General features: G+C 46.5%; 1 protein-coding gene across 2 annotated transcripts in view; it reads left to right on the forward strand.

Moving 5' to 3' along the window:
- The window catches only part of GPC4 (glypican 4), a 71,052-nt gene extending 43,770 nt beyond the window's left edge, over nt 1-27,282 (forward strand). For both annotated transcript variants that reach the window (XM_075435476.1, XM_075435477.1), the window contains exons 3-9: nt 2,843-3,234; nt 13,883-14,048; nt 19,794-19,924; nt 20,124-20,270; nt 20,674-20,810; nt 22,967-23,142; nt 24,146-27,282. In XM_075435476.1, the coding sequence (XP_075291591.1) occupies nt 2,843-3,234; nt 13,883-14,048; nt 19,794-19,924; nt 20,124-20,270; nt 20,674-20,810; nt 22,967-23,142; nt 24,146-24,354 (1,358 nt within the window). In that variant the 3' untranslated portion in view covers nt 24,355-27,282. The remainder of the gene's footprint in view (nt 1-2,842; nt 3,235-13,882; nt 14,049-19,793; nt 19,925-20,123; nt 20,271-20,673; nt 20,811-22,966; nt 23,143-24,145) is intronic.
- Nucleotides 27,283-27,488: the final 206 nt, after the last annotated feature.

Below are 27,488 nucleotides of genomic sequence, written 5' to 3' on the forward strand. Positions count from 1 at the left end.
GCTGACCACATTAAGAGTGCTGTGCATTGCATGGAGGAAGATGTTGCCCACTGCTTGCTGGCGTGGGGTGGCCCCTCGCCCTCAGTGCCGCGCTTGGCATCCCTCCTCCCCGCTGTCCCAACGTCATCCCAACCCGCAGAGCATCGAGGTGCCAGCGAGGCTGCCCGTGGGCCAAGCCGCTGGTGCCAGTCACCAGGATGTCCCATCCGGCGCGGTTCGGGCAAGCAGGCACATGTTGGTGGGGAAACTTCGTGGGGCAGGAGGGTGGGAGCTGACTCTGGTGCGGGCACGCAGCCTCCTCTGCCCTCCTCCCCTGCTTCTTTGGGAAATGGCTCTCGAGAATGGGTGTCTTCTGCCTGAGAAGACGCTGGCTGGTGCTCGAGCCAGAGACAACGGCTTTGCATATATGTGGTGCCTCCAGCAGTGTTGTGTTGGGGTTTTAGAGGTGGCTGGTTTTGCTGGGATTTTTTTGTTTCCTTTATTTGCTTTCCTTTGGGGCAAAGAAAAGCTGCTGGCTGGAAGACTGCAGGTGCACAGGTACTTGCTGCTAATTAGCTTGCTTTTTTTTTTTTCCCCAGGATAATTAATGAACATACCTGGTTCTAGCCCACATGAAAAATTGCTAAGAGATGAAGTGCTCTAAAGCGCTGGATATAGTTTCTTCAACTTCCATTTTGGAGTGTAACCAATAAAATGAGTTGGGGCAGGAGAATAAATTGGTTATGGTAATACGGATGCATTACTTGGGATAACTTTCCTGGCTTAGAACATTGCTTTGGGTTCCTTTATACTGCTGGTTGGAAGTATTTAATAGAATTCCCATGAATATCATTTAGAAATCTAATTTTTTTTTAAGAGTTTGCTGATGCATCTGCCAGCTCTTTTGCCTGGCACAAAAATATTTAAATAAACAACTTATTTAGTGATACTAAAAGGTCCGAGCAAAGGAAGGAAGTGAGCCTTCAAAATGATTAAGTGAATTAGAAATTAATATACACCAAACTAATCTCTATAGTATAAACTGAACAGAAGAAATATCTTCCTGGAGAGGAAATGCCAGTCATGGGAACGAAAGTGGAGGTTCCTGCTGATATTGGACAGAGGACGTGTCGGGTGTTTGAAATCAATCTCTTCTTCCCTGGATCGTTTCTCTTGTGCTCCTAAGAGGCTGCATTATATACAGCCATGTCAGGCCCTGAGCCCCATGACTTTGTTCGTCAGGAACTCAAAGAATGTTTCAGTTTTTCCAGAAAATGTTTTCTGTGTTAGGCTCTGTTTGTACTGGAGCACTTTGAAGACGAAAATCTGAACTTCAGCATACTTTTAATACGTTTTAACAAGGTTTAAATTCACACTGGGCCAAAATATTCCCCCCCGCAACTTCTGGCTCTAAACATTACTCATTTGAGGATTAAAAAAACCACAGAGGCATGTTTTATTAAAAAATATTTGTTGAATATGAGTCACGGAAAAGCAGAGGTCAGGATCCTCAATTGCTGGTGGCATGCATAAAATAATACACTTCCTCGCCCGCGCCGTGCGTGGTGGAGAGGCTGCGCCCGCGCCCCGGGCTGCCGGCATCCCTCGCGGCGTTGGAGTAAACGGGCGGCAGACCAGTACAGGCACCGCCAGCACGGGATGGTTTGTCCCAGCGGCACCTACCCTTGCTCTGCTTACCTCCTTCCCAAGGCCACATAGTGTGGAGTCTTGTTCCAAAATGGCCCAAATGCAGTAATTTTGTGGACCCTGCCCCTATTTTTAATTTTAATTTAGCTCGCCTACACCGATTCTCCAGGGTAAAGGCTTTGCAGTAGTGCGGTCTTTGCTTAGACCTGCGTGCCAAGACTGTGATGGCACTGGCTTGGTGCGGGATGTTCTTTAAACTGACCTGGCAGATGCATCTGATGTGTCAGACATGGTCAGGTCAGCTCGTTATTGGCATTGGAGACATAGGCGGCACTGCCAAGATGCAGTGACGGCGCTTCGAAGCGGCTGCTCGCCGGCACCAGGCAGTCTGGTGCTCTCGGAGGGTGAACTGGGAAATCCCTGGGAAAGTGGGGATTTGCTCTTAGAAAGTGATGAAACCAAGGGCACCGTCCGTGCTTTGTCAGCTGAAAGATCTCTTGTCCTTGTGCCAAGTGTTTAGCTCTTGGATTTTGAGCAAATTCTGGCTAAATTGTGGTTATTTTTGTACTGCCACAATCATCTGAAGCCCCGTGTGCAATCAGGACCAGTTAGGTAATTACAGACAGGCCCTGCCCCAAGAGCTGACAAAGTTGCAAGATGGGAGAAAGAACCTGCAGGTAGGTTTTTGGGTTTGTTTTTAAAATATGATAAAATCTGTTCGTTTTTGAGGCTGGTTTATGATCCTTTCAGAAAATGAATTGACAAGAACTGTAAAAACAGACCCATTTGTGCAAAATGTCTAACAAAAAACCACCTGTTTTTCTCTTTGCTTTCTGGTAATCTTGTGCTTTGAAATGACTTCTTTTAAGATGGTTGAATGGTAACATAAGAAACTTGCTTTTTTTTTTTTTTTCTTTTATCATTTTGCTGACTTTTGTCATAGTATTGAGATTTGCATCAAAAGAGATTTCCCTCATGCAAGTCTTCTGATCTGGAGAGAGGTTGGGGGGGAGTTGGTTTATGAAGAGTAATGAAAAATCTTGAGATATAGACATTATTGGAAAATTTTTAGGGAGTCCTTTAGCTTTCTATTTCATTTGGGTGATGGTCTCATTGCACTGAATTTTCCATTTAAGCAACAGCAGCAGTGGTAGAAGTGTGCGAATATGCAAGCCAAAGCCCCGTGTTTACCGTATCTTCCCTTCTTCTTTTCTAGAGTTCTTCAAAGAACTTCTCGAAAACGCCGAGAAGTCGCTGAATGACATGTTCGTGCGGACATACGGCCGTTTGTACATGCAGAACTCGGAGCTGTTCAAGGACCTCTTCGTGGAGCTGAAGCGGTACTACGTGGGCGGCAACGTCAACCTGGAGGAGATGCTCAACGAGTTCTGGGCGCGCTTGCTGGAGCGCATGTTCCGGCTGGTCAACCCCCAGTACCACTTCACGGATGAGTACCTCGAGTGTGTCAGCAAGTACACCGAGCAGCTGAAACCCTTCGGCGACGTGCCGCGGAAGCTCAAGCTACAAGTGACACGAGCGTTCGTGGCCGCCCGCACCTTTGCACAGGGCCTCGCCGTCGCAAGGGACGTCGTGAGCAAAGTGTCCGCGGTGAGCTCCGTCTTGTGATTATTCCCATGTCTCACAGACCCGTGATGGGTAGCGTCTTTCCCTGTTGTCCTGATTAGGTACCTAAAGGCATTGGTGGTAGCGTGGTGCAGGTGGGACCAAACTCTATTTGTGTAGGCTGTGCCGTGGTGTGGTAGAGTCATGTTCTGGGGACACCTCCATCCAGTGCTGCAGCCCAGCAGCAGGGATGTTCCCCAGGTTGATGCTGTCCTCCTGCCTAGGGACCAGCAACCCACAAGCAGGAAATTAAATACCTTCTGCAGTGGAAATAACCATGTTTGCTTGTGTAATGGCCATATCTTCTACTTCATATTGCCTTCAAATTACAGCCAGTCATAGGCGCTGTGGGCATCTATGATGATGATGATGATTTACTCCTTGCTCCCAGGCATGGGCAGAGGGTGTTAGCGTGAATAAACAGTACTCTTATGGTAGCAGTACGCTGGAGCCGTATGCACAGAGCAGGAGCCAGTTGTACTTGGTGCCACACACGCAGCTTGTGTTAGACATCAAACTTCTATGCTAAAGTCATGTTTTACGGGCGGTCAAACAGAAGCGATGTGTTGGTCAGTTACGCGTTTATCTCCCTCTTCCTATAAACCACTTTGGAGTGGTTTAAGTTGGGTGACTTGTTCTTTGACATGAGATTTGTCTGTGACTTAGTCTGGGTTGCATGGTGTAGGGAACAAGTGTAGTCAATAATCCCCTGAAAGTGTTTGTGTGAGATAACAAATATGAGTGATATCCTTTTAACAAACTCGTTTCCTGTGAGCTATAGAAGGTTTAGTATAATCATTTAGTTGGGCAGAGAGAGGTTTGCCTTCTCTCTACCTGGTTACAGAGTAATAAAACACCAGGGTGAAAGGGCAGGCAGTCATTTGAATCACCCTAAGTGCCAGGAGTGGGGGGGAAAAAGTAGTAAACCAGAAAAGAATGGCTGTTCAGGTACTCGTAGAAGCAGAATGCAATTCTGGAGGCAGCACAAGCAGCATCGTTAAGTGAGATAATTATTCGAATTGCTTTGACTTACAGGGATAATATTAAAATACGTCTCTCTGGAGAGAAAAAAAATACCTGCTTCCACGTTATTTTTTCTTGCAGAGAAATGAGAAAAGCAGCCTGCGATAAGCCTGTGTGTGTGCGATAGGGCAGAGAACATTAGCAGGGAAAGAGCTGCCATAATAATATATCCAAGCTCTAGGATGAAACTGTAAGTTAGCGGTGGCAGGTTTAGGTCCGTGGGCACCCTGAGTCACCATTTAATAGTGATGACTCTCGCGAGGCGTGTCTGTGTGCTGCTGGTTGAGGATGGGTGTTGTGGAGCTCCATGGGTGACATGTGGGGTCCCTCTTATGAGACCACAAAGTTCTCCGGCCTCAGGGACACTGTCCTGTGGTGGGAAGGAGATGTGGGAGGGAGGGTCAGTGCTGGTGAGGCCAAGCGTTGCGTCTCCAGATCAGGTTCCTGGCCAAGCCTGCCAGCCTTTTGGTTGGCGTTTCAAATTTGTTGACTCTTGTTTCTGGCTGTGTAGCGTTGTGATCAGAACGAAGGGAAAAAGGATTTTTGCTGCTGGAGAGTGCAGATGAAGTATTCAGGTGGGAGGTCTGTCTGCTAAGCCCCAGTACAGTTTTCGGGAATGTGCAATCACTTGATCGGCAGCAAACGTGCATGGGTGAGGGATCGTGTTTATGCTCCATCTGCTCAGAATTCATCAAAACGTCTCCAGACTTGACACGGGACCACGAGGGCTACGGTCCCCGCATCTGTTATGAATCAGAGTCGTGAGCCCGAGGTGGCGTCGTGATTTCTCTTTCCCTTTTGAAGATCCTCGAGTGTAGAGTTGCCTTCAAATCTAGAATTAATTGCTCGAGTGTGGAAGGTTACCCAGAGACCCACTCAGTTGCAAAAATAGCTCACATGCTGTGGACGATCACAGTTACCGCACTTTCCACTTCAGTTTCACGAGTTGCACTGGAAATCCTGCAACAGATTGACTTTGCAAAGTGGTAGCAAAGTCCTTGCTGCTGAATACCTAGGCTTTAGTTGCAGCAGTGGAAGGAGTAATAGCTTTTTCTGTAGTGTTTTAATCTCATTCAGTGGAAATCTAACATCACGTTTCTGCAAGACACAATGTGAAATTCTATATGTGAGTTTAAAAGCTGATGGTTTTACGCCTGCTGCTTTGTGGTTCTGTTTTGGAGCTTCCCACATTACATATAGATTAGCCCGGCTTTGCTGAGCTCTCCATAACGACTCTATTGACTTTGCTGCCTTATTATTTTCACGCCGGAGTTGTAGTGGGATGACTGCTTATACCAGGGATTAACTTGAGGCATAAATCTTCTATTTTTCTTTATGAAAAAAAAGTCCAAAGTAACGCAATTTAGTTTTACTTTTAGTGTGTTTTGTAGCAAGGAAGTTAGAAATGCTTAATTGAAAATCCTCAGGAGGAGAAATATGAACTACTGCAAGACCCAGCTGCTTTTACTTTCCTGGGGTGCTATCAGGAGAGCAAAGAGCACTTTACAGTAGAATGGCCTTGATGGCTTTTTAATGAGCCTATATATTTTTACATCTTCACTAGGGAGATGCATTTAGAAAGGTATTGTTCTTGCATGAGTTTGGGAGTAAAGGGGGGGAAAGAAGAAACAATATTGAAAAACTGCAAGTAAGCTTGATTTCAGAGCCCAAGTGCTAGAAAGTAACTTTTAATCCGGCATTGGATGGATCAGAAGCCATGTGCTGCTGCCCAAACACACAACGGAGAGAAAACACAGACTTCGTTCAGACTGTGTCTAAAAACCATAATTTTGATGCTCAAGTCTTCACCCCTCAAATTTTCCTCCTTTGGACCCCAAAACTACAAAATTCTCCAGATCCATCCTGAACAGCAGATCCAAAAGAAAACCCAGGATGCTGTTTCTGCCTGCTAGAGATGTGTCCTGCATCCGAGGTGGGCTGCGAGGGGCTGGGGGGCTCCAGCTCTTCCCTCTGCTGCCTGCTGACGCCTGGTGCTTTCTTGCTGACCTTCCTGCCCTCACCTTCAGGAGACGGAAATCTGTCCTTCCCCTAATGACTCGCTTGCTACTTAGCCCTTGACAAGCACTAAAATCAGCCGGGTTAAATTGCTGCCAGCAGTGACATTTCCTGCCCCAGCCAGGGGTGGAAAAAAGGAGCAAATACAAGCCAGAGTGACCAAAAAGGGGTGAGAACCTGCAACTGGGCAGTTCTCAAGCTGCAGAGATCGTCCCTTAATTAGTTACATGCGATTAAACCTGCAGCCCAGTCAAGGGTCATGACATCTTTGAGGGGAAAGTGCCCAACGGCTTGTTGGGTGCAGATCAGCTACAGGTATGGGATGGAGGTTCCCGTTGTGGGGGTAGAAGAAGAAGGTGAAGTCAAGGACTGAGCCCCGTGATAGCGTTTTGTAGGTTCTGGAGGAGCTTGCTTGACTCAGGGGCTGGGAGGGGAGGTCTAGCTGGAGGTCAGCAGTGGAGGTACGTGAAGGGTGAAGTGTGCAGCCACGCAACACCAAATCCCTGCATTTGCATCACCATCTCTTGGCAGAGCTGTAAACGGGGACGTGCGGATGGAACCTGCTGCAGTTGCAGTGGTGGTGAGAGTTTTCTGCAGCCTCCCAGGAGATTTATGCTGTTGAACTGTTGCTTTGAGGTTCTTTTACCACTTTTCCCTCTTGCCCTTGTGTCCAATTGCTTGAGGAACTGCTGGGAGCTCTCGAAGCTTCCAAATCGCCTCCCCAACAAGCATTTGCATGCTGAAAGCCACACAAGGTGCAGTTGCCACCAAAGCAGCTGTGCTGCTGAACGAGGGCTTTCAGCCGATGCTTGGGAACCCTGAGAAAGGCAGCAACTTCAAAGTTGTATGTGAAAAAATGTTGTTGAATTTGGAAGCACAGATATGAGCCGTAAGAAATATCGCACAGCTTCACATGACGAATACACCTACGTCCTCATCTGCTGTCCTCAAGAGACATTAACAGTCGAGAGGAAGCTGCTGGAGATGTTCGCAGTGGGTGGAGGGGGCTCAGCTTCCTTGGTGTCGGCATTTCTTCCCTAATGAAGTGTGACGATTGCAGCCAAGGAGGCAATTTTCTTCAAAGCAGTTATGGAAGAGAGTTGCAGAGGGGGTAAGCAATCGCCTTCCCAGAACCTCTCCAAAGCTGGAGCGAGAGACTGGTGGCTTTTCAACCCCCTTTGCTCTGAGCTGCCTCATCTCTAATGAGTCATCCATGGAGCACAAGGTGAAGCTCTGAACCTGCATCAGCCAACCTACTGCTGGCCTACATGAGCTCCCATACCTCCAGCTGCATCTCCTGAACTGTGGCTCCTGCCCTTCTCAGCAGGGATGCTGAATGCAGACCGGGTATTAGCTTAGGAGAAGCGGTGATGAAAATAATAAGACACTGAATGAGGAAGAGTTGAGGCCAGTGTCATCAATAATATTGGGGCACTGAGCTCCCATGTCAGTAAATGTTGTGCCCCTCATAATTACCATGAGAGGATCTAAAAGTTCAGTCGGAGAGCAAAGGTCCGATCTCCCTTCCTGTGGTCCTTGCCCTTGGTTTGACTTAAGGGGAATGTGACCTTAATTCTTCTTCAGGAGGAAGTTCACGTTCCTGTATCCAACAAAGCTGGGCATGCTTTCGCCAAGAGGAGACCCTCCCAGGGAGGTGACAGAAACAAAAAGTGTTGCTTGCATGCGTGGAGAGGAGATGGAGGGGAGATGCTGTTGCTTCATGGGCAACCGAGAACCAGCCAGAAGAGCCAAGGAGCCCCTTAGTGAGGGACCTCCAAGGAAGCAGTCCTGTCCAGGCAGCAAGCTGGAAGCCAAGGGGCCGCCGTGCACAAGGATGTTCCCTTACAAGTGCTGAGGGCAAATGTGAATGCAGAAAACAATACCAAGCGCTTCTCCACATCAAAGATGACCCTGAGAAGACCTGCCAAGAATGTGGCTGCATCTGCCCCAGCTCCAGTCATCTGAGGGTCTGCGCGAGGCGTAGCCTTCAAAGCATGCTCGAGCGGCAATCATCACGGATTTAAGGGGCTGAGAGTGGGTGGGTGCGGCTGTGGCTTTGGAGCTGATGGCACCGTGCAGGAGCATTTCAGTCCACTGGGGTTTTCTTTCTGTTTCTTTCTTTGCCTCCCCCCGCACTGTGGTTCTGCTGCTAATTTTGAAAACAATATGAGAGATAACTAAGGAAGGTTTTGGGCATAGCTGCCAAGATAAATGTTGTCGCTGTTTTGCTCACTAGAGCAAACAGAACACTCTTAATTATCTGCTGTGTCTCTGGGTCGGGGAGAGGCAGGTGCTTTGGGGAACGAGCGTTGTGAGAAAGGTGTGTTGGTCCTGGGGACACCGAGAGCGGAAGATGCTGACCCTGGCATTGCCCCGTAAGCGTTCAGTGGAAGAGGCATCTGCTTGGCACCCTGAGGTCCCCCCTCCCCTGGGTGGGCTGGGGGTACCAGCGGGGAGGACAAGCGCATGGCGCTCCCCTTTAGACACATGAATATTAAAGACTGAGCAGGTTGAGTGACCGGTGGTGTGACCCTCAGCAGCTCTGCTGATCTTCTCTAGCAGTGTCACATCTGAGGGGCTGGTGGAAAGTAGTAAGGTATAAGTGGGGAATTCAGCACAAATGTGCTTTTGAATTTTTCCTCACACAAGATAAAGCTGGAGCAGACATCGTTGCGGGTAGCAAATACCGACGAGGCACAGAGCCGTTTGGTTCCCAAGCATCGCTCCTAAATGCGCTCCCTTGTGCAAGACCTCAAAGGCCCAAATCTGTGGTTGAACCAGATGCTTTCTAAATTATTCATGTGCTAGCACCAGGCCAGCAAAATTGGTTAAATGCGTAGTTAATTCCAAAACACTTTCGTTGGAATATTTGGGGCGGGGAAGCAAACCAAGAGCTGCCTGAGTGATCTTCTGCTTCGCAGTGAGCGGAACGTCTGGACTGGCGTGTGCCAAGATGATGCTCTTGCACAACACTGAGGGAAGGAAAAAATGATGCAAGTAAGGTTGTGTTGGTCCCAAAAATTGACAACACTTCACTTGTCTAAATTGGCTGCTCACCTGGAGCATCCCACAGTCCTTCCGTCAGCTTTGGAGTTCATTTCTGAAGTAATGAAATCATCTTTCCGTGTCACTGAGAAGTTACTCCTTCAATCTTCTTTATCCAGCATTGCCCCAAATCATTTTTTTCAAAGAAAATGCCGTATAAATAGAAGTAAATTCACCACATTTATTTTCAAACTGTTGTATTTGATGTTTTCTGGTGGCTGTGCTGCTGGGGTGGCAGCGCTGTTGTTGTGCCAAGCTTGGAAAATAAGAAAGCCTGGGTTATCAGGGTTGTTATAAATAGTTATTAAAGCTGACAGGATTTTAAATGTTGTTATTAACATTCTTAATGTTAACTTGAGGATAGAGTGAGAGAATAAAATGTGGCTCTGGCTGTCTGGCAGCTGGTGGGAGCTCCCCGCGGGAGCGTCCGTGGTTGGAGCTCTGTCATCCTTCCTCAGCTATTCCTTGCCTTGGGAAGGAGGGGGAAAAGAAACTGGTTGCTTCTCTCAACTTTATCTACTTGCACAGATGGGTTTTTCTTGAGTTTTGGTGGCTTTGTGGCAGGCTGTTAACAAGGCGTTCCACTTGGTAGGGGTGTGTGTGCTTTAATGGTGAAGTTTCTACCAGGCGTATGTGTCCCGATGCAATTGCCAGCGAGCTGCAAAAGGCTAAGGATGTAGGGCAAACCATTTCCTTTATGTGAGCCTCTGAAATGAGATGGATATGACAAGGTACCAACAAAAACCAGATTTTATTTTACCAAGAGCACGTCATTTTTACAAGAACATGATCGTATCTTCACCAGTAAATGTAACTTGGGGGGGTACCTCAACAAATATGATATGAAACATTTGAATTAAGCCTAGAAAGCCCAGAACTGTTTGCTTTTCACTTAATTTTTGTGGATTGTGTGCAAATCTGTATTTTTAAGGAGCAAGTTTGATACAAATGTGAAGATTAGTGCCAAAAGGCATCTGTTAGCAGCTTCTAATCTTCACGTTTGACAAAGTGTATAGACATGGACAAATTGTAATTTACATGATGAAACCACAAGGTGATGGATTGCTGCAGTGGTGTGGAACGCCACGGAAAGGAAATAAATTTCAGAAAATAAAAGAAAGGGGTTGGAGTGCATTTAGTTCTATTAAAAGCTTTTACAGGGTATGTGCACTACAGTGTACTGCTACCTGGGCTCAAATCTACTAGAGTAAATCCTCTTCAGCAAATAAAGCTTTCTTTGGGACTCTGCTTTATGAGAAAGGAGATTATTTGGTTTTGAGGGTCATTCTAGAGTAGGGTTTGAATGAACTGGAGTTGCTTTCCAAGATAAACACAACCCCAGAACAAAGCATATCTGGGTTTACTGTTACATACAATGGTGTTTTAAGAGCTTGCACCTGGTGTGGCAGAGCGAACATTAAAAGCTTGTGAAGAATTGCCAGTGCAACATATGGCACAGCCCACTGACAGATCCAGAGCTGGTCTGGACGGGGTACGGGCCCCTTGCCAGGGGTTGAGGTTCTCGTTGCAGCGATCGCAGCAGTTAAGCATTTATCATGGTTGTAACGAGGTGTAATTGCTCATAATCTTCCCCGAAACTCTGTCTTGGAGGTGATCTCTGCTTGTGCCATCCTGTTGCTTTCTGACACCATAAAATGCCACATCTGGACTCATTAATTTCCCATTTATCTTCCTCTTCACCTGCAAATGTAGTGCAAGCTCAGAGTTTCCCTGTGGGTTACTTCCATCGCTAGTTAGGGCTCTGCTTGGCAGTCACTGGAGGCTGGGGTTTGTCCTTTGCCATCACCTTCTGCGCAGCTCTGTGTGGGGCTCAGAGCCGCAAACCTGTGTCGCGAAGGAAGCAAAAACCCCGTTTGCTTTTAAAATCATCTTCGGCCGTTGTTCAAAGGACCTAATCCAAGTGACCATCCCATGTCACCCGCCGTGGAATGTGGGAAAGTGGCTTCAGTTTCCCCAGCATCTGCTGGGATTCATAAAGATCAGCCCCTATGAAATATCAAAGCGGTGGGATGCTGCGGGTTTGCAGCCACTCGGCTCTCGTGGGGCGAGCCGGGAACCTAAGATGGGAAGGTGCCTCCGGGTCACTGCTGTGTGGTGATTTTTTATTTTTTGCAATGTGCTGCCATGCAATCCCTTTCATAAGGCTGCAGCTTTCTATGATAGGGTTGGGGAACTCCTGCTCCTCGTCCCGCTTCAGACTGCTCTAGCACCTGGCTGGTGCTATCAATATTTTCCTAATTTTCTTCCCGAGGAGGATGCAGAGCACTTCTTCAAGAGTCAGCAGTGCTAGGACAGCTGGGATCTGCTGAGAAGCCTCAGGACTAGGCGTGGAGGTCCTGGCACCTGCCGCCAAGTGACAAAGGAAGGGATTTTTATCAGAGAAACGACTAAACTGTGAAACTGGGGCATCCTTCAGAGCCCTGTCTCTGGGTACGAGATGTTATTTAGTTCCCTCTTCCCCCCCGCCCCGCAACTTTCTTGTTATACAAGGACTGCACCATCTGGATGGCAGATGATACCTTTGCATTTGTCTGGTTTCAGTTTTCCAACTATAAATCATCTGATTTAGCTGATCTCTATTGCTTGAGCTCTTCCCAGTGTTTGAACTAGCTCTGCTTTAAAGCCACACTGCCCCGGTAGGGAGCTTTCTGCTGGGGCTCCTGCTTCTGCTGTGCCTTCCAAATATATGTATATATATGTGTGTGTGTGTATATATATGTATGTGTGCTCTGAAGTGTCTGAATCAAGTACTGCAAACAGCTTTCTACATGGAGCCTGCTTTCGCTCAGCCAAACAGGGCTGACAAAAGAGGGGTAAAGAGATGTCTGGATGAACATTGCCGGCCAGCCGAAATCCAGCACTGAACTCCATCAACTGCAGAAAATTGTCCTTCTGTCTTTCTAACCAGTTTCCTTCTCTACTGAAGAGAAATTGTGGTCTTTCCGGAGTTGTCAGGAAACACAATGGATTTTTCTGTCATCTCTTTTCATAAGAAAAGAGGGTTTAAAAATCTGCTGATGCTGTTAGCAAAGCCAGCCTGATCATGTAGTGGGTTTTTTTTGTTTTCTCGTTTGTTTTTGTTAAAATCTGCTGCCTCCTAGTTTTGTGTGCTGCCGACTAGTTTTTGCACCAGCAGCTCACGTTCCATTTCTCCATAGCCCTCGTGCCAAGATGGACATTGCAGCAGTAAGGTCCTCAGCATACATGTGGTACCAGGTCTTCCTCGTGTACGTTCATCTCCATTCAGTCCCGTCATCCTCTCTGCCATGAAGTGGGTTTACAGGCCCCCAGCAGCTGAGATGTGGAGGCCATCCACATCTCGGCCATTTGTATTGAATGACTTCTCTCTTTCTCAGGGCTGTGTGTGCACCTCCTCCTCCAGTACGGTCTTGGTTTATAACCTATTTAGAGCACTCTCCATTAACACGTTACAGTAGGTCTCAAGCGCATTGCTTAAAACACCAGAGACCACTTCTATTTTGTCAGTGTATCTGTGATCACATCTTAATTTTCCATTTTCATGTGTGGCTAATTAACACTTAAATTTGCTCTTGAGGGAGCTTCTCTGTTCAGTGATTTAGGTGGACCCACCACGTGGTTGGTACTAGTACGTGGTGCTGGAGCTAACGCTCCTCAGACTGGCTGGGTGGAAATGATTTCAATGAACATTTTGAAGCTGGGCCAGAGAGTGAATCAAACATGAATGACCATGAGTCACTTTGGAAAATAGCCCTGTCGAGGGCTCAGGAGGTGACGTGCCTGCTCCAGATAGCTCCGCTTGCACGGCCCGTGGTTGCACGTTGGTTTCGGGGGTCCTCCTGGCTTGTCCTCAGCTGTGGGGCTGGAGCTGCCACCTCCTTTGGGTGCGGGGAACGGCGTTATTATGGGTGCTGAGTACAAATGAACCCCAGTATCTGTCATGTAAATGCTGTGTTGCAGGAGTTGAATGTCAGATAAAGGAGCCGGTCTCTGCCAGAGAGCCCTGCTGGGCGATTGTCTGGGAGGAGCGGAGCCGCAGAGGAGGAGGGCATGCTCCCGGCAGGTTTGGTGCCGGGATGGCAGCAGGCATGCCATTGCAGCCGCCTTTTCCCGAGAAATCCCAGCATCATCATCTTCAGCCTGTGTTTGCAGCAGGGCTTGGGTGGTGCAGCCTTGCGTTACGCCTTTTGGCTTGGTCGCTTTTTGCCACCTTCCCTGAGCTTGAGTGCTGCGTGTCCTTGCAGCCCGGGGAGGGGTCCCACAACACACAAGGTGTGTTGTGGTGCAGAGCGTTTTGCAGAGATCGGGACCATCTGTGTCCCCTGGAGTGGCAGGCACACCCAAGGAGGTCAGCCAAACCCTTGCGTCTGCTCCCCGGATCCCTGGACCACGGTAAGTGGGGAGCTCTGACCTGACAGTGGTGCCTGGCCCCGTTGCATCTCCTCTGCACAGCTCTCTTCCCACCCACCCTGGGGCAAACATGCAGGGTTTTTTGCTTTAGTGACCGAGGGCTAATTTTCTTCTTCGTTCCCCTTTTTCTCTTTTGAAGGTGAACCCCACACCACAGGGCACGCGAGCGCTGCTGAAAATGATGTACTGCCCGTACTGCCGAGGTCTGGTGTCGGTGAAGCCCTGCTACAACTACTGCTTTAACGTCATGAGAGGCTGCTTGGCCAACCAGGGGGACTTGGATGCAGAGTGGAATATCTTTATGGGTAAGGCAATATGAGTTAAAACAGCATGTGAGTGTACGCTGGTATTCTGTCCCCCACCTGAAGGGCTTTTGTGAGCAGCTGTGCTGAGCTATAGCAGGATTTTTAGGTGTCTTTGATGGGTATCTTTTCCTTCCACATCTTTGTTTGCAGCACAGCTTTTGCAGTTCATGTTAATGTCTAAATAAATGAGACTTTTGTTGTGCCAGTGACCTCTGTTGCAGCCAGCTTTAGGAGGATGGAGCTGCCACGTGCATGTGGGCTTGGAGCATCTCTTCATGCTGGAGCAAGCGTGTGTGCAAGCTGTTTTTTCCATACTACTCCTTATATATTGTTGTCACCATATAGCTGTCCTTCCCGAAGCAAGTTTTCTTGCTTAGCAGTCTGGGAGTCTCCCTGCCAGCCACCGTGAGCTGTGGGAAAAGCTGTTTTCCTGCATTTTACATTTAAAAAATCGAATGGGACATGTGTCTGAACCTGTTTTTAAACAGCTCATTTGGCGCTTGGCCACCATGCTTTTTAAATGTCGATAGGCCTTACGTGACACTGTGCGAGTGCTTTTGCCATCCTCTTCCCCCTGTTTGTTATTTCTCTTCCATGCTGATAAAGGGTATTATTCGATAAATGAAATCTAGACTGAAATGTTAAATTCTTCCTTGGGTCAAGGCTCAGCAGAGTTGGTGAGGCATCATATTTTGGGAGCACGGGCAATAGATAACGTTAAATGTTTTCATTTGTGCTCCTTTTCCAGGAGGCTTGATTTATCTGTGAACGAGCATCCTTTGGGAGCAGTTGCTTCACTCCAGTTAATGTGTGCTGAAGTGCACGTGTAAATATCTGCTGCTACTGACAAGGCTGCGGTACTCCCCCCATCCCACTCGTGGAAAAAATAGGCTGTTAGAAAGAAAAGATTTCCCTTTCATTAAGCTGCGAGATTAAAAAAGGGAAATTGCTGATAATTGGCATTGCAGGCGAGATTTAAATCTTAGAACTTGTCTTCCCGTGTTTTGTGCACTGGCTTTTCACTTTGCTGGCCGTGCCAACTGGATGTGTGCAGGGTGTTATTTTCAGAAGGCATTTTTTTGCTTGTGTATTCCATGTAGGGAGTTAAATGTGACACTAAATTGGGTTTCCAAGTCATTCCCTGGGAGGCTGGCACCTCCTCCTGCCCCCCCATTCCTCCCAGCCGTCTTTCTCATGAGAATATTAAGTATTTCGGCTACAATTGTTGCTGAAATAGCTCAAAGCCAGGAGACTTGCAAACATCTAGTCCAAGCAGAAAAGAGGAATCCCATGAAAGGGAAGGGCATAATGCCAGAAAACAGACAAAAGCACAAGCAGCTAATTGCTGTAGGTGGTATGCAGCTAAAAACGAACCTCGGGGGAAGCCGGCGAGCCCTGTCACACGAGACTGAGCAGGGACTGCATACAATAATTAAGATTATTAAACAAGAGAAAATAAATAAATGTGATTCCAGGTTGGAAGCAAAGCTTTCTTCTTGCGGTGCTTCCTCCCCAAGGGACTTCTTGCCCGCTCATTACTTAAGTATGGTATTAAGCTTCGTTACATTTATTGGCAATATTTGCTTGGTTCATGCACTCTGGGTTGATTCTTGCAGTGGAGTATGGATACTGAAAACTTCACCTGTGCTTTCTTTAGACAATTTAAGAACTGAAGAGGTGCTGGTTGTGTTGCAGATTTTGGTTTCTGTCTCAGTTTGCCACTTGAGGCATATTAAATTAAGTAGATCTGGTGTTTGGGGCAGGGCATAAGTCACAAACATTCCGTGTGTTTAAAGGTTTAAATAAATAAATAGACAAAACCCCAAAAAAATCTCCCGAAGACCACCCCACAACAATAACAAAAAAAACCCCACCTGCACAGGCTAGATGCTATTTTGCATTGTGGGTTTAAGTACTAAATTATGGCAATGATTTATCATGTGTCAAAACCAGATTTTGAACCTAGCGAAGTAATTTAAAGATAGTTAAATGGGAGAACTTGTAACAAATGCTGCAAGTAGGTATGAATTTGGATGCACGTGCATATAAAATATACATGTGCCTGTGTTAGTGGGTCTATATGTAAGTCACGGATGTTAAGTTTCTCCAAACTGAAATGTAAAGTTTGTAGCTTTTTGAGACAAGAAGGCTTTATACTTCCTTCCTTCTGCAAAGTACCATTTAAAGTTGCGGCGCATGAAATAATGACCAAATTGTACTCTTTTCTCCCTTTTAACTATCTTTAAATTATTTCGCCCTCTATTCCTGACACAATTGTACACCAATTAGACAGGGGTATACTTTGTTTCAAACAAGCTGTTGGGGGGTTGGAGCTTTCCTGAATGAGCAGTGTTAATCTCCAGTGCCTTTTCATTATTTTTTTTTTCTACAAAGGTTTACTCTGCTCAAAGATGTTGAATTCAGGCTCCATATACATATCTGGAGTACTACTTTGTGTGCAAAGAATTTTTTCCCCCCTTTAAAAAAAAAAAAAAGATTGTTGTTAATGAATGGTCAAGGTCTTCCCCCTCCTTCCCTCGCCTTTTAAATCAGATCTTGGGGTTAAGACTGAGAACTGCCTTTTGTTCTTCAAGTCAGACAGCGAGGCTGAAGATGTGGGTTTCTGATTATTGGTGGCACAATGCGAAAGAATTGCTTTCCTTCATGAGATCGAGGTGCTTTGTCGCCAAGGATTGTCTCAATGCCAGCAGCAAGGACAAATGTATGCAGGAGGAAAAGGGTCTTTAAGGGATGTGTTATATGGTGTGGGTTGCGGTGTGGGTTTTTTCCCCCTCCCTGAATCCACTTCTATCTCCCCATCACAGGGAGGAGAGACAGTCTTTATCGTGTTGTCTGTAATAAATGGCCAGGGTACATTTTTCACTCTGCTAGACCTTTTTTTGTGAAGCAGATCTGAGCCGCCTCACCGTGGCTTTATAAATATCAATTATTTTGCACCAGAGCTGGGGCAATAATTGATATTTATAATCGACTCCTCTCTCCCAATAATGGGAAATCTTTCTGGGAGGCGAGTTGCGCCGAAGCTTCAGTTCTGGTGTTCGTGCAGCGTGCCTCCCCTCTCGATGTGCTGCCGTTGTCTTGAACCCCAGCCAACCTCATTAATGCTAACCGTGGCTGCCAGAGGGAATCGCCGCTCGCCACGACTGCTGCTGGGGACACCAGCCAGCTCCTGGTGGGAGGGAAAAGTTTGCAGGATACCCCCAAAATCAAAACTGTGGGTGAAGTAGAGCCCCCCCTTTTTTCCACCCACTTTTTCATGAAAGTTTATTTCATTTAGTGCTCCTTGCCAGTATCTATCCCAGCTCCTGAAGAGCTCCAGTTGAATATATTCTCCAAGGGCAATTATTACCTTCCTTATCTTTTCTCGCGGGCTTTGGCAGCTCTGCTGGAGGCCGAATGCATTTTCCCTCTCGGCAGTCAAAGCGGAGGCTGCATTCCTGGGCTGTGATACATGCAACGCCATGGCACCCCCGCCAACAAAGGGCCCAATTCGCTCGACATTCCCATGGTCTTGTGGATGGCCTGCCCGGCTCAAAGTTTACAAAGACGCCAAACAGCCAGAAGAATTGGGGTTTATGTTTCCTTTCAGTCTTTCACAAACACTTTATTGATCTGCGGCCTTTCCTGGCCACTCGGAGATTTAAGTAGTTACAAAATGGAATGATTTTTTTTTTTAAACTATGCATTTTGTGTGTTTTATTATCTGTCTATTCATAATATTTTTCTTGAAGTGAGCGGCTTCCTGCAAACTGTGCCGGGATGTTCTTTATGCGCGTGAAAACCCCCAAAAGCTTTGACAATGATGAACACATATAAGTTGTGCTCCACTTGTTTACAAAAGTCTCCATTTGGTAGCACATCAAAAGCATTTTTCCCCCGTCCGGCACAATGGTATATTCATGCTAGCAGTCATTACTCAGAGATTTGAAGCATCACTTTATTGGAGCCCACCACAATACAGTCTAAGACTCTTTGTTTCATTTGTTATTACCTTCTTTTTTTTCTTTCTTTTTTTTTTTTCCTTAAAAAAAGTGTTTAGTTCAGACCTGTTTGTGGTCCCTGATGGCTAAATTCCAGCCATGCCCTGCGGCAGCTCTGTCATTGATGCTGCTGGTGTGTGCCTGCGGGGCGAGGGGCTTCCCCCAGGGGCTCCAGCTCATCCCAGGGCTTGCTCCTGAAACACCCGCACCTCGGCAGAGCTGCGCCAGTCCCAGCTGACGTGGTGTTTAGGATGGGTTGATTGACTGATGGATCTTTAACTAACGCCCAGCAAATCTTCAGAATATTGAGTTGTCTTTAAAAAGTGAATTTACAGGCTAGGAAGGCATCTGCAGTTCATGCAGGGGTTTTGGTGTTGGATTTATGATTATTATTGTTGTTGTTTATATTATTAATAATAATAAATACACGAGTAGCTTAATTGTCTATTTGTCATTAGTTTGTGGGGTTTTTTAGTGTAGTTTAACATGACTTGGGCAGTAAGGCAGAGCTATTACTGAACAGTTTAGTATGTGAAATATCTTTATAGGGCTTTAACAGGTAGCGGGAGCCCACAGAAGTTTTTTCTGCTTGTTCGAGGTACCTTCTGCTCTTAGAAGGAGGATGAATGTAATGAGAAACACTTTTCAAAAGAAATTAATAGACTGGCTGTGAAAAACTCATTTCTCCTTAATGGAAGGGAACAGGCGTATCCTTGGGAGTGGGGAGGAGCTCCTTGCCAGAGGGTTTCCTCGAGGCTGGAGGGGCTGCTCTGCCCTGGCCTCCCACCTCAGGCTGGGAAAGACTGAAGAATTAAATGAAACTGGAAAATGATGAGTTTGTGGCAGAGCATCACAAAGTGACGTAGGAGAGGAGATCAGCAAATGAGAGGTGCTTTGGGACTGAGGGACCACGGTGAAAACTAACCTTCAATAAAGGTTGCAATGGGCGAGAAGGGACGAGTGCTTAGCATCAGGCGTGTACCCAGAGACACCTTCTAGGGCAGAACCAGAGAGAGGGCTTAAATGCAATGCAGGGTGAAAGCCTTAGTGCCAATAATAATTTCCCAGATTGAGTAGCTGCTGTGTTTAATGATGTATTTGATGAGGACGTGCGTGTCAGCACAGAAGTGACCCGGTGTTGGCTGAGGGACTCTTCCATCTCTACTCGTATAGAGATGTGCCAAGTATATCGTTAGTTACTCTGGTTTCATGCAGTCTCCCTTGTACACATTGTCCATGCAGTGCCAGAAGGTGCAATCCCCCCCGGGCACAGCAAAGCCTGTAGCTTTCCTTAAGGGAGAGATGGCAGCAATTATCATCTTGGGCCCTTTCGCGTTGTTGTCTTGCGTTCAGGACCAGCATGAGGAAGCTGGTGGCTTTGAAAGCCGTCTTGAAAAATGAAGGACACAAGGAAACCTTTAATAAATGAGCATGGCGAGGAGGGTGTTAGTGATGCTTGTTCTAATGGGAGGAGCTGGTTACAGGCAGCCTTTTGGCAGACTGCGCTGGCTCTCCCTCGTTTAACGCGGCTTTTGACGTATATGAGCCTGCGGCTTGGTGCTGGCAGCCTGTAGGCGCCTGGTGAAGCTGTAGGCTCTGGGAACGGAGCAAAGTGTTAGCTGGAGATGTGCGCTGGTCAGAAGCAACGTTGCGGTGGCTAATGTTTGCGCTCAGTCTGTTGTCCTTGTTATCTGTTACCCTTGAAGCTCCTCCATTAAAAGCCTTTTGTTTCTCTTTCTGTTAGATTCGATGCTGCTGGTAGCAGAGAGGCTGGAGGGTCCCTTCAACATCGAGTCAGTCATGGACCCCATTGACGTCAAAATTTCAGATGCAATCATGAACATGCAGGAGAACAGCATGCAGGTGTCTCAGAAGGTAAATGGGCCAAGAGGATGCTTTGACTTTATTTATGCAATGTGTTTTATTTCCCTATTCTCGATGATGTGTTTTTTCTTTAATGTCCTTTCAAGTATATGGAAAGCTGATGTATTATTTTGGGCAGGGGCTGGGTTGGTGCCTGGAGAAGGGAGGCTCTTGTGACCTCCCATTTTGTAAAACCCTTTCCTTCTCTCAGGTTTTCCAGGGATGTGGCCAGCCAAAAACACTTGCCCAGGGCCGGACTGCTCGCTCCGTCTCCGAAAGTGGTTTCAGCGCTCGTTTCAGACCCTACAACCCGGAGGAGCGGCCGACTACAGCCGCCGGCACGAGCTTGGACCGACTGGTGAGTGCCTGGCGCTGCCGGTGCTGCGCAGGCGCTTTGCACCCGTGTACTGCAGCGTATAATTTTCCATGTGTAATTTATAGGATTTCTTAATATTCCTTGGCTGTCTTAAACTCTCTGAGGAGTGTAATCTGCCCATGGCTCTAGACGTGAATTACCTCAATGCTTGTGTGTCAGAAAAGTGCCTTTAAAGTCTTGGCTTATGAGTAATATATGTTTGAGGAGCGGTGTTTAATTTTGTATTAAAAAAGTAAATCAACCATCAAAACACACAGCCTGAAGATCGGGCCTATACACGTCTGTTGTGATGAAAAATACCTTTGCAGCTTCACTTTTAATGAGCGTTTGGTATTCTGGATTATGTCCTGTGTCTCTCTTTTTTTTTTTTTATTTTATTTAATAGGTTACTGATGTGAAAGAGAAGCTGAAGCAAGCCAAAAAATTTTGGTCATCTCTCCCTGGCAACATTTGCAACGATGAAAAGATGTCTGTAGGCACTGTCAACGAGAACGAGTGCTGGAACGGGAGCGCCAAGAGCAGGTTTGGCAATTCTGCTGCCCTGGGTTAACTCTCTCCCTCTCGCCGCAGCCTTTCCTGGCGTGCTGGGTCCTCTCCCTCAGCCCTCTGCTCCCACGAGACAGGCTGCTGCCATTACCCCTTTTTTTTTTTTTTGTAGATGGGAGAGCTTAAATGGAAAGCTAAACTGTTGTCCGAGCTCTACGTGGTGGTTTGTTTTAAAGGAGAGAACTGAGTCTATGTGTCTAGATAACAGCATCTCTCCTTGGACTTAAACCACTTACTCATGATTGCTCACGTGTCTGGGGAGGTGATTTGTACAAAGTCCTGCATCCCGGCCACAGAGCAAGGATGCTCCTGTTGTCTGACAGCACTGTCGCCCCAGTGCTCCCAGTTGGTGTTTCCTGTTCAGCATAGGCAAAGGAGGTGGAGGCCAGTGACAGGTCATCTGCTCAGCTGCAGAGCTCAATGGCACAAGGGGGTCAGTGGTTTTCACACATGCTTTTTATGGAAGAATAGTTACAAAACATTTTTTTTCTTCTTCTAAGGAAGAAATTACCAACACATGAATAAGCCAAAGGTTTTCTGTCACATGGTTTATGTAACTTTTAGTTTGGAAATAGAAGTTTCTTTTTTTCTGTTTGCTTACTGAGGAAATAAGCAAAATCCAAGATGTTCCATTAAAAAACAAACAAACCAGTCATCCAGGGGTGTTCCAGCAGTTTTTCGAAGTAAGAACAGTTTTTGCCCTTGATGTTCTGGGGACACAGGACTGAGCCATACCGCACAAATTTCGCACTGTTTCTTGTGTGCCTGAAACTGCCTTGCTTGGCCTGGGTGATGGTTTAGGTCTCTGCGACAAGAAATGGCTTTGCCCTCCTGAGTTCTTGTTTATCAGCAGCTTGTAGAGCGCTTTACATGGCAGGTTTCCTCAGGGTGTGAGGTCCGGCACCAGTAAGGAGAGGAGATGGAGACTTGGCAGCACTGGGCAAGGAGACGGGGGCGGGGCTGGACAGCCTATGTGGGTTGTGCAAGAGATGTTGTTTTGCTGTTACTCTTTTCTCTGTGGCTCCAATGAGCTAAAAGTTCAGTAGTCTTCAGCACTTTGGTCTCTCTGACCTCTTTACAACGTGTAATAGATCCGAAATAACAACAACAATAATAATAATAATAATAATAAACAAGCCTCCCAAGTGTAGGACGGGGTTTGAGCATGCCCTTCAGACGTGTGCATGTATCTGACTGCCTGGTCTACAGGATCAGCAGATTGTGCTGAAGGTTTTTATCTTTCAGGTGATACTGATGTTGGCATCATAACTAAGAAAAGTAATGTTTTTTCTGTTAAACAGTGATTTTTCTTGCAAGTCAGGTAATTGGAGGAGAAAAACAGTGCCATATGTCTGCTGTATAAGATGATACTCCAAAGACCTGTTTCAGGAGACGTATTCTGTTGGGTTTTGTTGCTCAGTCTCACTTTTAAGCCAAGAGGCAGTACGTGTGTTCAGACCTGAGCATGCACTCTTCCTCAGGCTGAGCAGCCCACCTGCTCTCCGCTTCGGTGCATGGGGTTACCTTATCTCCTCTTCAACATCGCAGACGTTTTTCCTGCTGGGGTTGTTAGAGAAATTGCATCTTGTGTCTGCGTGGTGAGAAGTACATATTTAATACCCCAGGTTGATGGTTAAGGTGCATTATGCAAAGCCAGAATGACACTCGTGCCTCCGACAGTTAGTATAGGTTTCTCTGGGATAACTATGGCCCCAAAGGTTGTTTTCCTGGAAGTGTCATCTAACTGGGCACCAAGGCATCTCAGCAGCTTGTTTTGCTCTGTTGCCTGCAGCGAGTTGATTTATGCTGTTGTAAGCCATTATTGTAAACCCCAGATCTTCCTTCTCTTTTCAAGTTCAAGAGAAAATTGTCTTTCCTCTGCCTTTGTGGCACAGGGTATATGAAAACCGTGTTTAATTCCACATGCTGCTTAGGTTGCAGGGAGGGGAGATGGGGTAAGCAGCCAGAGAAGAGCTCTGTGAGGATTAGCACATGGGAAGATCGCATTGGGCTCAGGATATTGCCCAAGCTGAAAACAGGGGTGGCATCGCTGAGTTCCCACACTGTCACTCTTCAGCGTGGGACCCCGCGGAGCTGCAGCTCTGGTACCAGCAGGAACGGTTTCTTTTCAGGTATGACTTTGCGGTGACTGGAAATGGCTTAGCAAGTCAAGTGAATAATCCAGAGGTAGAAGTCGATATTACCAAGCCAGACATGGTGATTCGCCGGCAAATCATGGCTCTGCGGGTGATGACCAACAAGCTGAAGAATGCGTACAGTGGGAACGATGTCGACTTCATTGACATAAGTATGTTTGCTGTTGTTTGCCTTTTGCTGTTTCTTTTTCCCTTTTAAACTGGACTTCATGCTAACATGGAGCAGCTGGTTAAGCTTCAGCTGTGGGTGAGTGTGTTAGTAAAGAGAGTGAGAACCGGCATCTCTGACGGGCTGTGCAAGGAGGGTTGTTCCCATAGAATCATAGAATGGTTTGGGTTGGAAGGGACCTTTAAAGGTCATCTAGTCCAACCCCCTTGCAGTGGGCAGGGACATCTTCCACTCGATCAGGTTGCTCAGAGCCCTGTCCAGCCTGACCTTGAATGTTTCCAGGGATGGGGCATCTACCACCTTTCAGGCCAACCTATGCCAGTGTCTCACCATCCTCATTGTGAAAACTTTCTTCATTATATCCAGTCTAAATCTGCCCTCCCTTAGTTTAAAACCATTACTCCTTGTCCTATCACAACAGGCCCTAATAAAAAGTTTGTCCCTGTCTTTCTTATAAGCCCCCTTTAAGTACTGAAAGGCCGCAATAAGGTGTCCCCAGAGCCTTCTCTTCTCCAGGCTGATCAGCCCCAACTCTCTCAGCCTTTCCTCACAGCAGAGGGGTTCCAGCCTTCTGATCATTTTTGTGGCCTCCTCTGGTCCTGCTCCAACAGGTCTGTGTCTTTCCTGTGCTGAGGGCTCCAGAGGTGGACACAAGACTCCCGGGGGGGTCTCACCAGAGCAGAGCAGAAGGGCAGAATCCCCTCCCTCGCCCTGCTGGCCACGCTGCTGGGGATGCAGCCCAGTGTACAGTTGGCCTTCTGGGCTGCGAGCGCACGTTCCTGGGTCATGTTGAGCTTCTCATCCACCAGCACGGATGGGTGGGACGAATGGCAAGTGGAAGTCACATAACCAGAGGACCCCTGCTTCCATCTCATAGATGTCGAAACATCCACGCGCTTGCCTTTTTTCCGCCCCCGCTGCCTGCTGCGAGCGATGCCGGGCGCTGCAGCCGGCAGAGGAGGACGGCGTGTGTCTGTCTCCCGCAGGTGAGGAGGGCAGCGGGGAGGAGAGCGGCAGCGGCTGCGAGCCCCAGCAGTGCTCCCCGGAGTTCGAGTTCAACGCCACCGAAGTCACTGGGAACTCCAACAAGAGCGATAAGAACGTGAACACTTCTGCCGCTGCCAGGAGCGGTTTATCACAAGCAGCCTTGCTCCTTAGCCTTTTGTTCTTGGCCTTGCAAAGACAATGGAGATAATTGTGCAGCATAGGGGGAAAGAAAAAAAGACTATTATTATCAAAGTTAGAAGGCACCTGCTTTCACTTTTATACCATCTAGAGACTTTGCTTTTTAAGTTAATGGACAACAGTGTACAGTTTTTACTATGTTGCCACTGGTTTTAAGATACTGATTATATTTTTTTTCCCTTGCTATTCTGGGAATAACAGGAACGGGGACTGCCAGTCTGTCACGTTCACCAAGAGTCCGTGTTAGAGGTGGATAACAAAAATGTATATACAAGCCTGTAGTTAGCTCTGCATTTGTGTCTTTATCACTTTTCTTCTTTTTTTTTTTTTAATTTTATTTTATTTTACCGTATTTCTTATGAAAACAAAAGAACCCCAGGGTCTTCTCTTGGCCTGTAACAAGTATGTGTTTCTGAAATGAGAAATATCTGTACAGAAGCAGGTTTTATTTATCATGTTATCTTATGGGGAAAAAATAATTGCCCAACGAGCAGAAAACATGTTTCATGTAGTTAACGTCCCATTTATCCACATTATGTTAGTTGCCTTATCTGGAACGAAGTGGAAGTAGTTTGTCTTTATCACACGGTAAAACAGAAGGCGAAGGCAGAGCTGGTCGGTGTGCGAAGTGCCCTGTTTGCATAGGGCGTTCGTGCCGGGAGCAGGCTGTACTTTCTTTACAGGAGGTCTGGTTAAACTGGAGGAGACTACAGAGAATTCCAGTTCTGCAGACGCTAGGAAGAGTTGCCGTTTGTTCCCGGGGATCTTTGCAATTAGCTGTAACTCCTGTAGGTCAGTTCCCGACGTGCATCCGCCATGGGAATAAGGCATTAAACTTGTTCGGTTGGAAGCAACTTGTCATCTCGCAGATCCGAATGCCAACATGTGTCTTGTCTGCAAGTTTGTTAGATGAATGCTGGATTAATTTTTTTTTATTTTTTTTTAAAGGAATACTTTGTGGGAGGCTGGTGGGGGTGTCAGGTTTGGTTTTGGAAGAGTTTTGTTTCCTCTCCGATGGGGGGCAAAGGGAAGGAGCAGACGGCAGCGCCCCGCAGCACTGTTGCAGGCAGAGCGGAGTAGGAGCAGGCAGGAGCTGGCAGGGCTGAAGACCTCTCCTCTTCCACCGATTTGGTCTCCTGGGAGCTGATGCCCGGTGGCTGTAGCTTTTCAGCGCTACCCAAGACACCCACCTCTCTACCTTGTGCTTTTGCAGTTGGAACAGCATTGTGGTGGACGGCAACTCATTAATAACAGAAATGTATATTTTTAAAAAAAGAGATGAAATAATTTTTAAAAGAGTTTAGGGAAAACAAAGTCTTCGGAAAGACTCAAAATTATTCTGCATGTCTGCTCCTGCTTTAGGTAGCCTTTAGGTCTGGCTGGACGCTGGGGTCTGGCCAGGAGAGCAATCCAGAGAGAGAGGGTTTGTTCTGTTCCACCCTTGTGTTATAAGGATAACTTTCTATTTTTATATTGAAGCATTAATTACTTGTTAGCTCAGGGTCAGCATTATATTCAACTTTATTTTCACACCAAATTTCTGCAAAGCTATAAAGACAGAGTATTCTTGGCTGGTATAAAAAATCCTGGAGGCTTAATTTTACTAGAAGTAGCCAGTTATTTATTAAAACATGATGTTAGTAGAGTAGGGATATTCTGGCTAGATTATTTTTCTTTAGAAAATAAATCATGGAAGCATAAAATTGAAAAGGTTATAAATTTATGTGTGGGAAAAAATGGATTGTAAATAGCTAAGTTGCCTTGTGAGGAATTGGAAAATGTGCTGATACTTAGAAACTACCTCAGTTCTGAGGAATTTCCTTTCTAGCTTTGAGTGCTATTACATTTACTTGGTAGAAGTGAATCTGGTCTCCAGTATGTAGCAGAAAGAGTTATCCCTATAGACCTTGTTAGATTGTTTTTAATTTAGAGGGTTGAACTACATCCAGCTGTTTTCTTTCAGCTAAGTTCCCTAACAAAGAGAATTTCTGAATTAAATATTGCTGATGGTTTCCATGACTTTTCCTGATTTGTTTGGTTTCATGGCATTTTCTGATTGCCCTTTAATTATTTAAATGGTTCTAGCCATTTGAATTTTAATCCCGAAATAAACAAACCTTAGATGCACTACCATTGTAAATATATCGCAGTAAGGTCTGACTGGATAACCCTTCTGGCTTATACCCAGCTGGCAGGCCGGCAAAGTTAAATGAAGAAAAAAAAAAAAATTAAACTTCTTCAGAGCTCAGAGAATGGTGAAACAAAAGCCCTTGTGTTCGGAGGGGCTGACTTCTCCAACATCTCCCTTCTTGGCGTAACTGTTCATATGTAAGAAAACTGCTTGTAAATTCTCCTGCTTTCGAGCATTTCTGCTCAGGAAAAAAACGTTTCTGAATTTATATTTATCATTCTGCAACTAATTGCTTACTAATTATTATTCCTTAGTTCGGTACAAGCCAACAATGCAAAGACCTGCCGTGAGTTTTAAGCGTGTCCAGTTGACGTTGTTAATAGCACAACAACCCTCCGCTACACAGAGGACAGATTTGTCACCTGGGGCTACAGGAAACAAGAGTAAACATCAATGTAGGATGATCAAAAGTTGTGTTCCTGCTTTTATTTTGTGTTTGTGTGTGAAATCGGCTCTCTGACATGAGCTTGTAAACTAAACCATACGGGTCGGAACGAGGCATGCTGCTGGCTTTGAGGAAGGCATGTGCTCCCTTCCTTCAACTATTTCTTTGTTTTTTCACATAACCATTGCCATTGCAACTGTGTTTTAAAGGAAAATTCCCATACATAGAATTTAATTATTAAAATTAACGGAACCGGTAACGAGCTTCAAATGCAAAGTGAACAAGAAAGGTGGTGTACTTGGTGGCGTGTGAGGTGCTGTCTCCCAAAGAGTTGGAATAAAAAAATACAGCCCTTGAAAGGACCTGCTCTAAGCGCTCTGTGCCTCCCTTGAAACACCGCTCCGTGCTGCCACAGCCGGCAGGCTGCTCCGGGCTCCTCCCGCTGACCAGCCCCGCCGTCTTGACGCTTCTGATAGTGATGAAGGGGGTAAAGGAGAGCAAAAAGTGAGACTCTTGGAAGCAGAGTCTTTGTTTTGCGCTGTGGTGGGTAGCGTGGCCAAATGACCAG

This window comes from Opisthocomus hoazin, chromosome 14 (genome assembly GCF_030867145.1).
Source record: "Opisthocomus hoazin isolate bOpiHoa1 chromosome 14, bOpiHoa1.hap1, whole genome shotgun sequence".
Classification (NCBI taxonomy): Eukaryota; Metazoa; Chordata; class Aves; order Opisthocomiformes; family Opisthocomidae; genus Opisthocomus; species Opisthocomus hoazin.